The sequence below is a fragment of the Uloborus diversus genome, chromosome 6 (genome assembly GCF_026930045.1).
Source record: "Uloborus diversus isolate 005 chromosome 6, Udiv.v.3.1, whole genome shotgun sequence".
Lineage (NCBI taxonomy): Eukaryota > Metazoa > Arthropoda > Arachnida > Araneae > Uloboridae > Uloborus > Uloborus diversus.
Window position 1 is genome coordinate 12,967,028 of NC_072736.1, and position 16,233 is coordinate 12,983,260.

General features: G+C 30.8%; 1 protein-coding gene across 1 annotated transcript in view; it reads left to right on the forward strand.

The window, feature by feature from the left end:
• LOC129223796 (protein NipSnap homolog 3A-like) overlaps positions 1-12,870 on the forward strand; it is a 37,628-nt gene extending 24,758 nt beyond the window's left edge. Inside the window, exons 3-6 of the mRNA XM_054858152.1 lie at positions 1,096-1,254; positions 2,945-3,100; positions 3,956-4,039; positions 4,871-12,870. Coding sequence (XP_054714127.1) covers positions 1,096-1,254; positions 2,945-3,100; positions 3,956-4,039; positions 4,871-4,947 — 476 coding nt within the window. The 3' untranslated portion in view covers positions 4,948-12,870. The remainder of the gene's footprint in view (positions 1-1,095; positions 1,255-2,944; positions 3,101-3,955; positions 4,040-4,870) is intronic.
• The last annotated feature ends 3,363 nt before the right edge of the window (positions 12,871-16,233 follow it).

Sequence of the window (16,233 nt, forward strand, 5' to 3'; positions counted from 1 at the left end):
TGAGTCCATTTCGACCACTTTTGGAAAACGTCTGTCCGTGTATGTGTGTCACGTATGTGTGTGACCAGTTTTTTGTGGCCGCTTTACAGCAAAAACTACCGCATGAAATTGTACGAAATTCGGTACACATATGTGCCCCTATGTGAACTTGTGCCCAATGGTTTTCGGCGCGAATTCCTCGGAGAGGGGTGGAGCAATGGGACGTTTCTTGAGTTATGCGTGCTTGCTATTACCCAAGAAGTAACTGGCAGAATCAAACAAAATTTGGTCCATATGTTGCCCCTAACAGGAACAGGTGCTGATTCAATTTTGGTGTCATTAGCTCAAACGTGGGTTCAGTTATAGAACGTTTTTTGTCGTCAATTGTGACTGCTGTATCTCAAGAAATAACGAACAGAATCAAACAAAAATGTATCGACAAGTACCCCTTAGAGTGTATAAGAGCTGATTTTATTTTGGTGTCACAGCTGAAAAGGGGGTGGCACAATTAAACTTTCTTTTTTTCCATTGTGAGTGCCATACCTCAAGAAGTAATGCTATGTTCTGGATGAAATTTGGAATAAATGTGAATTCATATGTAAACAGGCGTTGGTTCAATTTTTTTTTTTTTTTTGCAAATAAAAGTAGCTTTATTAATGCAACAATAAGAAAGATGAATCATAATCAACTGTCGCCTGCGTATTTCTCGTGATTTTAGTTGTATGGAAATGATCGGAAATATTATCTCAAACTGATTTAAAACTTTTAACTGTTGCCATCTTATGTTTGTTAACAAATAAAATATTTGTAATTAAAATTCAAGCAAGTCTTTTAAAATAACTTTTAATTTTCACTCTTTGCTTTGATTTTGTGATAATTCAGATATTGTGATGGTTGTCAAGTTTTTGCATGTGTAATTTTTTTGGGGAGGGAATATTGCTTCCTTGTCAAGCATGAGGATGGATCAGAATTATAAGAAAGATATAGAAGAAAGTTTCGTGATGGCCACAACATACTAGCTTTAATCAAATGTTTAAATATTATTTGAAGGTGATACCGTGTTACGAGATTTAAAATATCAGTTCTAAATTTTCCTGATTTTTTTTCTTTTTGTAGATGATCATGAGCATCGTGCAGAAGTACGTAAAGCCCTAGCAAATGATACAGAGTGGCAGAAAGATTACATAAGCCATGTTGCTCCAATGTGGATCAGTCAAAAGAATGCGACCATGATGCTTTTGCCTTGGAGTTTAATCACATTTCCGAGCAAATCTGGTTTGTAGTTTCCAGCTATGTGCATTAAATTATTGCAGCATAATTGTTGATGTAGAAGTCATTGCTTTGATCGCGGTGAACTACGTTAGTATTGTGAGATTCATAGTATTAATATGTATGGCCTGGAACAAAGGTTAGTCAGAGGGTCCATGGTTTCAGTTGTTTAAATTTATCAAAATGAAAGATGTTAATGGGTTAAATTTTTGCCGACGGACGAAGGGTCAGTGTTTTAAGCTATTCAAATCTCAGGCTAAACTGAAAATTAAAAACAATTAATACTCTAGTAGTGTGTTGTGTGGGCACTTGAAACAGTTTATAGAAAGACTAATAAGCAAGGGGCTAATTAGCTTTAAGAAGGCTATTGATCTTCATTGGGACTAATAAACTGACTAGAACCTGCCTAGCTGGACCCTGAGCCTGTCGTTGGTCGTCATATTTGTATTTATAATTGTTGCAAAGTTCTCCATACGATCAGCTCTTGATAACTTAAAGCCCCAAAGAACTAGCTAAAACCTTTGAGTTATTTCAAGTTCCCACACATTGGCGCCCATATGCAAAATTTTAAGGGGTGGTAGAGATATTTTCCCCGCGTTTTAGTAGGATATTTTCCCCATTCAGACATTTTCAATGACTTATTTATTAATGGATGGAGAAGAAATGTTTTTACATTTTTGCAAAAAAAAAGTACTAAAAGCATGGAAGTTTCAATTTCTAAAAGGGTTGCTTAAGCCCCACTTGTCCTCCCCCCCCCCCCCACCATATGTGCGCCTAAGTTCCCACAGCTTTCTTAAAAGTTTGGGACCCAATGATAACTTCAAGATGAATAGATATTCAAGATGTGAATTTTCGAGCTAATGAGACTCGACTGTACTTTCAAAAGTAGATTTTTACATTTTAATCGGGGGGGGGGGGGGGGGGGGTAAAGGAGTACTTTTCTCTTCCCTAATAACAAATTTTTTAGATAATAATAATAATTTTGGTTCACCATTTGTACAAAACTAACACTGCCAGACTACTGTTCTCACAACAAAAATCAAACGGTTAGTAAATTATTAAAGCAAAAAGTCTTTTTAATATGAATGCAAAATTAAGCCTCTCAAAAATTACAAATTAACTTTTTAACCAGAAGCAAAACTTTAATTTACATGTACATTCCTAAAATAAAGTGATTTTACCTATTTGAAGAATTTTCTCACCACTCGAGACAATGCTCGATTTTCGGCTTTAAGCTTTTCACTTTCTGCCTTTAATTTTGCAACATTCTGCAAGCAAATGAGTGTGCAATAGAAAGAATTACATTACCACCATTTATTTAAAAAAACAGCAGGTAATGATACATCCAGAGTATGGATAATAAACATATGCATGTTTATACACCAAAACCGCACATAGCAAGAGCAGTTACTTCAAATAATGAAATTTATAAGCACTCTAATCTAGTAGCAGAAATTCTGATACTAATATTCATTTCAAAACTTATTTTTATTTTATTTATTATTATTTGTTTATACTTCACGATTTCTTTATTGGGATATATCTACACACTTGTGCATTAACAATATGAATAATGGATGTGTAACTTTTCAAAAAATGAAGTTCAATGCTTAAATGTATATGAAATAATTTGTTAGTTTTTGAACATAAAAAAATAAATTTTTAATTAGCTGTTTTTTTTTTTAAATTTTAATAGGTGTTTATGAGTTACAAATTTTTAATATGAACAGCCACACTGATATTTGGGATGGAAGATTGAAAGCAGCTATGGAATTAAGTTCATTGAAGTTGAAGCCATCAAATTCAGTTTTAGTTGCCTGTTTTACATCAATATTTGGACCACATAACACAGGTATGGTACGAAATAATTGCAAAAAGTAGTTTGAAATTTTTTAGCAATTTCAAATTGCATAATGTTTAAGATTTTTAATTAGAAAATTAAGCTTATTTAGTGAAGATAAACTAAACTTTCATTTAGAACTATTTGTCTCTGTTATGTAGTAGCATTTGAATCCTTTTCTTTATCTGGGTTTTTACATAGAAATACTGCAAATATACTGGATTTTTTTTTTACATACTAGAAGTACTTGAATTATTCTGGAATTTTTATTGAAATACTGGAACTACTTAGATTTGCAACTTATTAACATAATTAAAAACAGTTCAGATGATATTAGTGTCATCATTAGTGTTATATTGTTAATGACACTAACATAATTAACTGTATTAGTGCTTGTTAAATAAATGTTTAATGAAGCACATTCTGTCACTTTAAGACAGTATTCACTCCAATATAGAATTAATTTGCATATTAAGTTTGTCTATTTTAGACTAAAACTACTTGGTAAAATCAAGTGTTTTCCTCAAAATATAAGGTCCTTGAACATCTCTCTTTTTTTTCCCCCTTGAAACTCTGGTCCTATGTCTTATTTTTTCTTTTCATTAAGTTGACAAGTCTTGTGTACTTAATGTTTGTGTGCTTGTCTTAATTAATGTTACAGATAAGAAAGGACATTCAAAAATTTATGTTTAGTTGCTATTTACATATAGCATTTTCATGTTTTCCATTTTTGTAAATACAGGGAAATTATTGATTTATTAAGCTAAAATAAAGTGTTTCCCTGAAAACTCACTTAAATATGCATTGAATGATTGAATCATATGTTTGCTACAATATCTTGATACTAATTACAATATATCTTTTTAGTATATGCTCTATGGCAGCATGAAAGTTTTGACAGATTTGCTTTTGGCCGTTTGCAACTGCTAAGTGATGCTAACAAAGCTGTTTGTAAGTACTCAGTACCTTAGTTTTTCATTTTTCTTTTTTTGTATTTTGTTTAAAAGCTTAGAAACAGTTCTTTGTGAAATGCTTGTATTTGTTTTTAGACACATAAAACAGGTAAAAATGTTTAATTAAAGATTTTAAAAAAAAATATTTTTTTCTTGCATTTTTCAAATGTAAAACCCATGGTCGCTGGGGGGGGGGGGGGTTAAAGGGTACTTCGGCAGTAGAGTCCTGATTGAAAAAGGGCCCGTGGAAAAATCTGACCATACAAATGAGGGGACTTTGATGTACCAACATTTTTTGAGATCTGAGAAGAGCAAAATGGAGTCTGTAAGAATAGTTTTAATACATTGTAGTAATCCCTTATTTATTTAACCTATTCGCGACTAACGTTGCATGGGTATGACGCAACAATTTCTGTCTTATCTTCCCCGCGGCACTTTCCTGCGACATGCTCTGATTGATGCTTAGAAACTCTTTGTTCAGAACTTCCAAGTTATGTTGAACTTAAATTATAACCTTTTAAGTTAATTTTAATTGAAAATTTATGCCTTTATTCGTACAATTAGTAATGATTGATTGCATTGTTAGCAGATCATTAGAGAAAGTTGAATGATTTAAATTTTTATTTCTTACTATTTTATATTTTTAACAAAAAAAAAGAGAGAAATTAAATGTATTTAAATTTTATGTGTTTTGATCCACGCACAAGAATCATCCTAATATGAGATCGACCTTCAGATTTGGGGGTATTTTTAATTTAATATTCTTGTCTATTTATTATCTAATTTTAGATCTGTTATTATTTAATGCTTTTTTCTTTTTTTTTTGCAGTACATGCTTTTTATCATGAAGTTTTGACTGGTTATAGCAAAGGACTTTTACCTCACAAAGCATCACCACTACAGTGAAGTAACAAATCGCAAATTGTTAAAATAAAAATTGCTGTTCTGCAAAATTTTAAGCAAGTGTAAAAAATTTTAAGCAGATTTTATCTAAAAGTCATGATTTCATCATTTACTTGTTAATTAATCATTCTAAATGCTTGTTTTAAAAAAAAAAAAGAATATTATTTCATTCAGAATTTTAATTTGAAATTACTTGTATTGTTTAATATTGGTTTTGTTTCTTTTCCCTTCTGAATACTGTGATGAATGTATCCATGTTTAAACAACAATTCAGTATAAATATTTGATAGCCGTATCTAGCCTGTTCCTATATTGATAATTACTTTATTGAAACAAATAATTTGAAAACACACAAAGCTGAAACTATATCAAAAAAAAAAAAAAAAAAAAAAAATTAAAAAAAAAAATAATGAAATTGATTCAAATATTTGTGTAAAAATATTTTTGATGAAGTTCTTTGTATTTGTTAAGTTTTCAAATCATAATTATTGTTGTTCATTGTGCAATAATGAAAAATTTAAAGTTATTATTATTATTATTATTGATTTCCATTTTGATTTCACATCATGGGAAATAATGCAGTTGATGCTTGGTAGTACAAAATATTTGGGACTGTGGAACAAGTTTGTGAAATCCAAGAGTACCAAAAATTAAGTACTTTATAGTGTTTTATATGTTTAGAGTGAGCTACATTGCAGACAACGATTTTCTTGTCCAGCAAATTGAATGCATGCAGCAAAATTATTGCATGCAAATAAATTATTTTATTCCTCTTTCATTCAGTCGTTAAGTAGTTGCTGATTTTAGGGTTTTTCAATAAACTATTTTGAAAGAAATATACAGTAGCCCCTTGTTATATTGCTCCTTCTGATATTTCACTCTTTTCTTCTGTCTTCCAAAATATTAAAGCGTAAAAAAAAAAACACCTTGCTTTAAGTTTGAAACCATTTATGAAAACATATGGTATTACTCAGAAAATATCTTTTTTTGTTTTGTCAATGAACAAAATGAAGATGCTTCTATTCTTCTGAATTTGCGGGAAAAGCAACGGTAACTCCTGTTATCCAAATGTACATATCCACAGAATATTTCAGTTTAAGACAGTTAGTAAACTACTTGACATTTTCTTTTTGATTGATTGACTTTATGGCCTTTACAATAAGTGAGAGACAGCAGGCAGGTGTCATACTTGGCCCATCTGTAGAAGAAAACATACGCTCTTCTTTGACTGCCCTTCTGTACACAAAAGATTTGTGCTTGGTTGAGCAAATCGAGATTTGCATCAAAAAAAGGAAGAATGTTCTGGATGGGCGAAAGAGTTTTCTGGAAGCAATAGGGTTACTTTTACTTTTCACATCCTTTCTACAGCAAATCGACATGATTAGGAGGTCTGTTGGAAATAAGAGGGTATTGGAATGTGTTATAACTGTTACCCTCGCGGTAGCTAAGAAAGATCATCATCATTAGCCATTTGATGTTTGTACCTTTCTGACACTAATTTATTTAAATTTCAACACTGAAATTTATTTAAATTTCAATCTTGTTTAAATTTTAATAAGTGTGATAGTACATTCGTGAACTAAATCGATACCATTTGAAAAACATGTCAAAAAGAAGGAATGCTAATTTACTTGTATATGTTGGATGGATGACTATTTTTAATTACCTTGGCTATGTCTCGCTTTCAGATATACAGCGCTTTTTCTTTGTCCTCTGAAAAGCACGATACAGTCGACTCCCGCTACAACACGATTGGACTTGCGCGAAATGGCTATAAGGCGATTTTTTCCTCGCTAAAGGATTTTATTCCTAACGTAGAATTTTTTACCCACAATATGAAAATTTTCCGATGGAATCTTGTTTTTTTCGTGCATGGACCTTCATCCCTTTGGCATCACTGAGAGCGTAAGTTCCCACACCGTAATAGTCTGAACATCGCTTATACAAATAACTACTCCTCATTTTCCATTTATTTTTTTCATTCTATATGGGAAAGTTGATGAAATATAATGACACCTAAGAGCGCTGTTTCATTTAAAGTTTGTGAAGATGGAAGGAAAAAGAAAAAGTTTTAACAACTATAGTGCATTTGTTTTTCTTACTACATAATGTACGATCTACCATACTGGTTTATTTTACGTCTTCCTTTCCCATTGATCATTGATTTTGTGCATCGTAGCAGTTTTTTATGTTAAATAAAACGTTTTTTAAAAAAAATAGAATAAATAAAAATTCAATTTTTTATTTAATAAACAGTAATGTATAGTTAAGAAATGGTTTTTAACAGTTTGAGGTGGTGTTTACAAGTGTCTTTAATCGTATGGGTATGTTTATAAAAGTTTTTACACATACCCTTTTCCACAACGCGAAATTTAAACTTACGCGAAGGGTCTTGGAACGCATCCCTTGCGTAAGTCGGGACTCGACTGTATAACAAGGGGTTACTATCATTCCATTTTATCAGTCATGGTAATCTGACCTATGTTGGAAGTTGTAGGCCTTTGCAGGAATAAATGTAGTAATGAACTAAAGTTAAATTACAAATGAACTGAGAAAGATTATCTTTTTATAGACTCTGATTTCTGAAATACTTCAGAAAGTGTTATTTTAAACTTTACATTGAGTTTATTTAAAAAGTAATAAACAAATGGCTAAGTAAAATGAATTGAAGGGTCGTGAATTAAAGGTTCGTACAATCAAGCCTCATCTGTTTAATCTTGCCCAAAAGATGCAAAATTAATAATTTGTGGATAGTTAAAAATGCAAAACTTTGATTGTGGAGAAAATGTCCTTTTAAGTAAAATTTTTTTTATTTCAGTGAATTTTTAATTCATTTTATTTTTTCTTAACACTAAAATTTTGCCTTTGAGAGCATGTTCTCATCTTGATCTTTTTGTCAACAAAGTATATTGATCTTAGAATTATGTGTTTAATTATAGTTGAAGCTGATTTGTTTACACTGAACAGTTATTGGGGCCTTTGAAATCTTATAGCAGTCTTCCATGAATGTGCCGTATAATATCCATTGTGTAATAAATATGCTAGAACTTCCCAAACTGGTACTAACCTGGCTGGTTTTCGATAAACTTATGTTATTAGAAAATAATAGAATGTAATAAATACACTACTAGTGAAATTTAAAGAATTTTGGGACATATAGATATAATTTGTTATATGAATGTAAGACCTATGTTAAATGTCTAACATTGTTAAGAGCAAAGAACTTCATTTCAGACTGCTTAGCAGTTTTGCTTATATACACATAATCTATGTGACTAGTTTCCATTCATAGGACTAAGTTTCTTTTAGACTTATACATCCTTGTTTGTCTATTTGTGTTTTTAGATCTTTTTGTTATGTTTAATGCTTGTTTTATAAGGATTATAATAGCGACAAATTGTTTGTTGTAGACTTTCTTTATTGCCACAACATGCAATTGTTTTACATAGTTTTATTCACACACTCGACGTCAGTGGTTTCCAAACTTTTTATGCCTGTATCCATCATTTTTTGTACAATGATTGTTTTGCCCCTTCAATTTTTGTATAATAATATGATTTCATAAAAATACTTTCCTGGCACTACAGTTTATTTAACAGGTTAGAAAAACAACTCTCAATATTATATAAAAATAACTTTAATGCACCAAAACATATTTGGTTATTATTAAGTATTGATAGTTTTATGAATCGCACAAAATTGTAGAAAAATAAAATGTTTCAAATTCAGCATCAGTGAAATATTAATTTAAATGGATAGGCTTGTGTTTGAGTGCACATTATTGTCACTGAAAAAATATTGCTGTTCTTGGGGTGGGCACAAAGACTCGAATGCCATAGTGATAAGGTATTGCTGATTCTTGAATTTTGGTCATCCATTTGATTTTTTTCTTTTTTCAAGCATTTTAGCACAGTAGTATGCTCCCTAACAATATTTCCATACCTCTTAGGGAAGTATACTCCACTGGAAACCACTGCCTATTGTCTTTCACTTGTTTATCAAAAAAAAAAAAAAAAATTTTTACTCTGAGGAACTCTGTAGATGTTAGTGTAAAGTCATTACTAGTGTACAGTGCCAGTAACAAGGGCAAAGCATTTGGTAACTGTTGTCAGAGAAATCAGCATTATACACCTCCATGCAATAAAACCAAGCTGGATATTACTTTTTACAAGAGTAAATTTACATTTGTGTGAAATGGTAGAAAATATTAGCAATGGATATAAATAGTAAGTTCGATTAACTTATCTGTAATTTTAGTTCATTTAATTATTTTCTGTTATTGACTCTAGACAACTGAGTTTTGCCACTTTATTACTTACTAGCAGTATACGCACAGCGATGCTAGAGCTAAAAATTGTGTAAAAATGTTACTTTAAGATTTAACTTGAGAAAAGCCTTGAACAGTCAGACAAAAAGCAAAAATAGTCAACAATACAACAATTGTCGCTATCGACAGGGAGTTGAGATGATACACTAAATACTATATCGGGTTGAGGAAAGCCTTCGAACATGGAACCAAAAAGCTCATAACTCATTTTTTTATTCTACTTAGAAATTTCGAACAGTTATCTTCAACAGAAAAATCAGAGCTTTCGATGGACGTATAATGTTATTATGTGCAAGTATTTTTTCATCCCCATATTAGAGAATTTATACGAAAATTGTGTTTTATCGCTCCCTATGGGGGGTTTTCCCCCCATAACGGGATGAAAACTAATGTGTTATTCTGATTCATAAGCTATATTATTGTAAAGTTTCATCAAAATCCATTCGGTAGTTTTTGCGTGAAAGAGTAACAACCATACAGACAAACTTTCGCATATATAATAGTAGTAAGATAACTGGAAACTGTTTTGATATCTAGCTATTATCTGGCAGAAATTGCAGGTATTTTCCAATGTGGCAATCATTTAAATTTTTGATTCTAAACAGCACACTGATAGTTGTTGTTTTGTATCAACACAATGTTTTGATTTTAGTTTTTTTATGAAATGTTGTTAAAGAAAATGCTTGTTTTTTTGCAATGTGCATGTCAAGGATAATTCATACTGCTAAATAAGGTTAAAACTGTGGAATAAAGTTTTAAAAAATTGTGAGTTATAATGTTGAGGATTTTTTTTATTATTTATACTTAATATTTCACAAGGCTTATTTACAATTATAATTATGTGAAATGTATGGAAAAATCATATTCTCTGCTTTTCCCTTTTTGAGCTGCACTTGGAAAAAAAGAAATTTGTAGAGCCCGAAACTATTTAACCCCGAACATTTTAATTTGTTTATTTGTCCTTTTTCAATCATTGTTTAGTTATTCTCTAGAAACTTAATTATTACGTACAGCTTATAATAGCATTTCTTATAACACTTAATAATTGCTTTGTGTTTTATATAATTTTAATCTGCTGGGTTAAATCTCATTTAAATGATGACGTTTGACGACCCACTTTGTACATTCTTGAAAATTCTGTAATGAAAAATGTAGTTTGTAGTGTAAATAAATCAAAGTAGTCTGATTAGATGTCTACACTATAAGCTAGCAAATAATGTTTATTGGAAATTTTGTTAGCTGAAAAGAAAAATATTTTTGTAAAAAGCTAGTCAAACCTCGTGTTTAACATACTTTTCAATCATTTCATAATTAAACCTGAAACATAAATTGCATTAATTAATGTAAACAAACACAATCAGCTGTGTTGATGTTTTTTTAAAAAATGAATTAAAATCAACCACGCCATAAGTTTAGAGTCAAAGCAGTATAACGATAACATTTATTACTGTTCTCTTGAAAGTATTGGTGTTATTTTGTTTCAGATTTATTTATTCAATTATTTTTTAGTATTAACTTTTAGTTTTCTTTAATGTATTTTATGTACATGGTTTTAGTTATGTTAACAACACATTATGTTTTGGGAGAGAAAGAAAAAGAGACATGAGCATTTTTTAATAGATTTTTCCTAGGATCTTGATGCCGTTTGTATACTTATAGTCTGACCATTGATTAGATGGAAAGGCAAACAACCGGTTTACGGACGCATCTAATTATCTTGCAGGTGCATAGTCTCTAAATTAAGCAGAGTCACATTCAAATGAGTGGAACACCAACATCAAATTTTTACTTTTCCCTCTCATTCAAATAGACATGTCTTTACTGGACGTTTGCTAATTCCATACAATCCATGGGCAGACTCTAGTTCAACATTTGAAATGTTTTTGAATTTTATGTTCTTAGTTGAAGTGAAGATAGTTTATGAGATTAGCTGTATAGTTGAAAAGGAAATGGAAAGTTATGCACTCTTATCTGTGATGTGACTTGTGAACTACTCATAGTTTGCCAAAAAAAAAAAAAAACTTAACATTGATTAGTACTTTAATTGTTGTCCTTGATATTATTTATATTATTATACTTTTAAAGTTTATCTGTGATGTTTTTGAAAGTAGTTGATACAACTTTCACTCAGTTGATGTGCATATCAGAATTACTTATCAGTATTAGAATTTGTTATATAATTGTTATTGTTTTGTTTTCCTTTATTTATTTTAAAATTGCACTTTCAGTAATAGAATGCGGCTCATACTTGTGGGATGGATCCTTACATGCTTAATGAGATTACGGTACTTAAATTGCTTTGTTTGTAGTTTGATTTTTTTTTTTGCAATAGTAATTAGGTGTATGTGAAGTTGAAGATGGATGATGAAATTTCTTTTATTTATTAATGTTTTTAAGAGAAAATAGGTTTCTCAAAACGCCTTGAAAATATGAGATGGCTTGCAAAATTCTCACTGAATTAAGCAGCTCTAAAATGAATATAACTTTCATCATTTGTTGAGAGAATGTCAGATTTGTATCAAAATGAACTTCATACCTTTTGTGTTTAACAGAAAAAAAAAGTATATATAATGGAAATTACAACAATAAAAGTATTTTTTCTCCTTCAAAATTACAAAAATAATTTAAACAAAATATTTTTAGTTACTTTTTTTTTGCAAATATTATATGTAAAATACCATTATATAATATAATCATTTCTTTTCCCAGTAAACTTCAATAAAAAGTTATATTTTTTTTTTATTTTACATACAAGTAAACAATTGTTTCAAAGCTTCAGAAACCTTTGTTTCAGCATTGAGATGAGCTGACAAAGTTGAAGAGGGACTTTTTACAGAAAAAAATATTCACATCATCCAAATAAAATTTTGCTTTGTACTTCATTCTGGTACAAAAGTTTTGTTATTCTTATTTTATTATGTTTATTCAGGATGTTCTTTAGTCAAATGGTATTCTACATTATTTTTCACTTAACAATTAAGCTCACAATCAAATAGTGCTTACGAAGCATTTAAATTTTCTGAATTTTTCAACTAACCAGCCCTGCAGAATACGTTTTCTTTTCAAATCAAGTTGCTTTCACGTTTAGAAAAAGTGCTATTGTGGATGGCAGTAAGCAAGAACTAATATTACAAGCAAATGACTCATCTGAAAGAATCAAATACCTCAGTGACTAATCATTTGATTGTGAAATCTCTCTTGATAATTTGAATGAATTGCTTAATGTCTGACTTTGATCATGATCTTTACTTTTTGAAGTGAAGGGGGTGGGGGGAAATTATTTATTGGGGATGAAGGCGCAAAAATCATTTCAGGCAGCTGTTAATATGATGGATAGTATGTTAATGGGCTATATAAAGTAGAACTCAGAGAGACTTATCTGTGCATAACACTCATAAAGCTATGCATACATCTAATTTGTATCCATAACCTTGAATTTTAAGAATACTTACTGGTGAAAAAAAAATCTAGTCTTTTTGTTTTTGTTAGAAGTGTTGTTTTGTAATTGCATTTATTTAAAAATGATTATTTTGTTGGAATGTATGAAAAGTAAGACTGCTTTTTGTGTAGTCTTTAAAAATAAATTTATCTGAATCTCAGATTTGTTTCCTTTTTTAAAAATATTCTACCTTATAGTGTCACTCATGCACAATCTAAGCTCATTCTGATTTTGAAAATTAACCATTTTTTCTAAAATTTAGCAACTACTATTCCAGTGATACACGCAAAATATCAACATCCCAGTTTTGAGGTCCAGAGGCTGCAGTTTTGTCCTTGTTATGGATTGTCTAGAATAGTTTATAATTGTGCTATGAACTGTTTATTTCAGTTGATGTTGTCGTGTGCCAGCTAGGCTGGCAATTTGGTGTGCGCTGCTTCATTTTTCCAACTTTACCGTAATTTGGTGTGAAGATCGACTCTGACAGTATATGCACCATAAGGACCTACTTATAGGGTAGGCAACACATTCATACAAAGAAAGCGCAAAGACGTTAGGGATAAAGTACATCCATGCCCAAGCTGGGACCTCCCTGTCGCAGTCAGACTACTCTGACCACTAGACAAGGCGGGCAGAGCTTATTTCAGTGATAGTTCAAAATAAAAAGCTGTTTTACTTTGAAAAAATGTTTAATTCAGTAAAATAGATAAAAATACATTGAATATCATTTATAAAAATAAATCAATAGAAATTGCCTCTCATTTATTTCTAAAGCGTGCTATTCACTGCGTTTGCTATTTTTGACCTCATTTGTTCTTTAAACAATTTAAACAGAGTTATTTTTTTTTTTTTTTAAGGCATAACTAATCGAATATTATTTAACTCCGTGGTCGGAAATAGTGACGCTACTTCCGTAGCTACGTTTTTTAGTATTTTGTAGTGTAGTGCACTACTTTTTAAAAAAAGTAGTGTAGTGAGTAGTTCAATACAAAAAATAGTAGTTTGTAGCGATTTCTGAAAACGACTTTTAAATAAACTTTTTTTAAAAAAAATCAAGGTTCAAACAAGTTTGACTGCGCAAATTTTACACTAGTACATCAGCAGATGCAATGAGAAATAAGACTCATAAAATACAAGTCAACCTTAGGCATATCCTTTGACGACATACGTTCTATGTGATTGACGCCATTAGTTTGATATCGTAGTTTTCATATTTCGCCAATATTTGTATTAAAATTTGTAAATGCACTTATTTTCACAAAAATGAAGATATCAATGATTTCGCAAGTTGAAAATTTTGTGAATTTTATATGAGCAGACCGAAAGTTGAAAATTTTTTTTTTTGTGAAACTTAAATTTTCGTGATTATGAAGGGCAAGCGAAAATTAAAGTCTCGTGAAAATAAGGGCTTTTACAGTATTCACCAAACAAAGAAACTACTGTGAACGTTATAGCAGAGGATGATATTAAACTGCCCTGCCCGGCTTACAATAAATATGAGCATTACAGTATTATATTAGAGTATGATAACGGACATTTTTAGGAAAAAAAAGAAATAACAGAAATATTTCATGTTCAGTTGAGCTAAGTTATCAATCTAACCCTTTTTCGTTCAATCCTCTTACGGTGTGTTTGTGTGTATTAGGGTGTCCCAAAAAAAATCAAATTTGGTTTTTCAAGTGGCAACACAATCTTCCCTCTCATATTTTTCCTTTTATGTCAAAACAATTGTAAAAAAAGTTTCATATAACTTGAACAATGGCAACTAGTGCTGATTTCCGTCTGAAAGTGTGAACCAGCACTTGTAATGCTAGGCCAAATTAAAAAGAAAATAAAAAAAAACTTTTATAGAAACTCGAAATTTCTATTGATAAAACGTTGTCCCTATACCCCACATGCACCACAAAAACATTTATTCAAATTTTAGAAAAACATTTAGGTATCCCACACTTGGCCTAAAATTTAGGGCCAAAAAATTGATTTTTTTCAATACATAATTTTAAAACTGTAAGGTAAATTTTACGGAAAGACCAAGCTGAAAAATATGAACAGTAAAGTAGTAATTAGTGTTAAATAGAAATTTTTGCTTTGCTGCAATATTTAAGTCTCCCACATAGTGCTCAAAGATATGTATTTTTTCAAAGTTAAGTTAAAATTTTCATTTTGAATACATTTCTTTATTATTCATTTGCAAATGTTGATCTGAAAATGTGATCTCTAATAATTTTTGTACTTCATGTTTTATGTAAATTTATATGTAATTTTTTAAAAGATAAAGAGAGAAAAATCAATTTTTGAAGAAAAATAAAAATTTTAGGCCAAGTGGGATATCTAAATATTTTTTAATTTGAATAAATTTTTTTATGTACGTATGGTGTGTGGGGTATAGGGCAAAGCTAGGAAAAGTTTTTTTTTTTACTTTGCCTAGCATACAAGGGCTGGTTTACACTTTCAGGCGCAAGACGGCACAGGTTGCCGTTGTTCTTTGTGAAATTGTTTTCCACAATTGTTTGGACATAAAAGGAAAAATATGAGTGTATGCGACTTGAAAAATTGACTTTCATGTTTGTGGGAGAAACTTGTGTGAATGCTCTTTACTTTTTTTTTTTGAAAAGTAGCCAAATAGCAACTACATTTCAAAAGTAGTTTGTAATTAAATCGCCGATTTTGAAAACGGCGTAAGTCACCAGTAATTGATTTTGAGAAAACTTGATAAAACCGTTTATCTCAAGTTACAAATTAGTTATTATAAATCTATAGCAGTCGTTCCAAAGGCATTGCTTTTACATATGTTGAGTGAAGTTTTGGTTAATTTCCGATTTAATTTGGATCAAATACCGAATTTACAAATTAGATGACTTACGCCCTTTTCAAAATCAAACGGTTTTTGGCAATAAAAAATATTTCCTTTGCAGTTATTTTAAAGATATTTTAATTGTGTAAATGTTGCAATTTTTTTTATAAACTACATTTCATCATCGGAAGACGTGGTTTTCCAAGAGAGGATCCTTTTGTAGAATCCATGGTGTTACTCGGGAGTGTGAGGGAGGAGCTTTCTAATGTCAGTGAACTTATTTTCATTCATGGCACCTGATCAGTGAGTGTATGCTGGTATAGTTGGTAAATCGGGGATGTTCTTGACGTTCAGGAGTTTGTAACTGTTGTAGTTAAGACCGCCAATCCAGTCAAAAGCAATAAGGATCCCAGATGTTGAAGAACCAAACGCGTACATCTTGTTGGAACTGACGGAGAATAAATCGCGATGATCACTCTTCTGCCCCGCCCGGGTCTTTTTCAAAGGGATGCAGGATTTCTTATAAAACTCTAGCCACCATTGACTGAAATCTTTGACTTCTATGGGGCATAGCACATTGACAGTGAAGGGATGCTTTCTGGTAGCCAGAATCATTGCATGATATTCGTCAGGACGTTTTCTCTGCTGGAATAGTGGTACGTTTTCGTGGGAAATGATTTAATATGCTCCACCATTCGGTTGATTTCAAATGCGGAAATGTTGAAATTT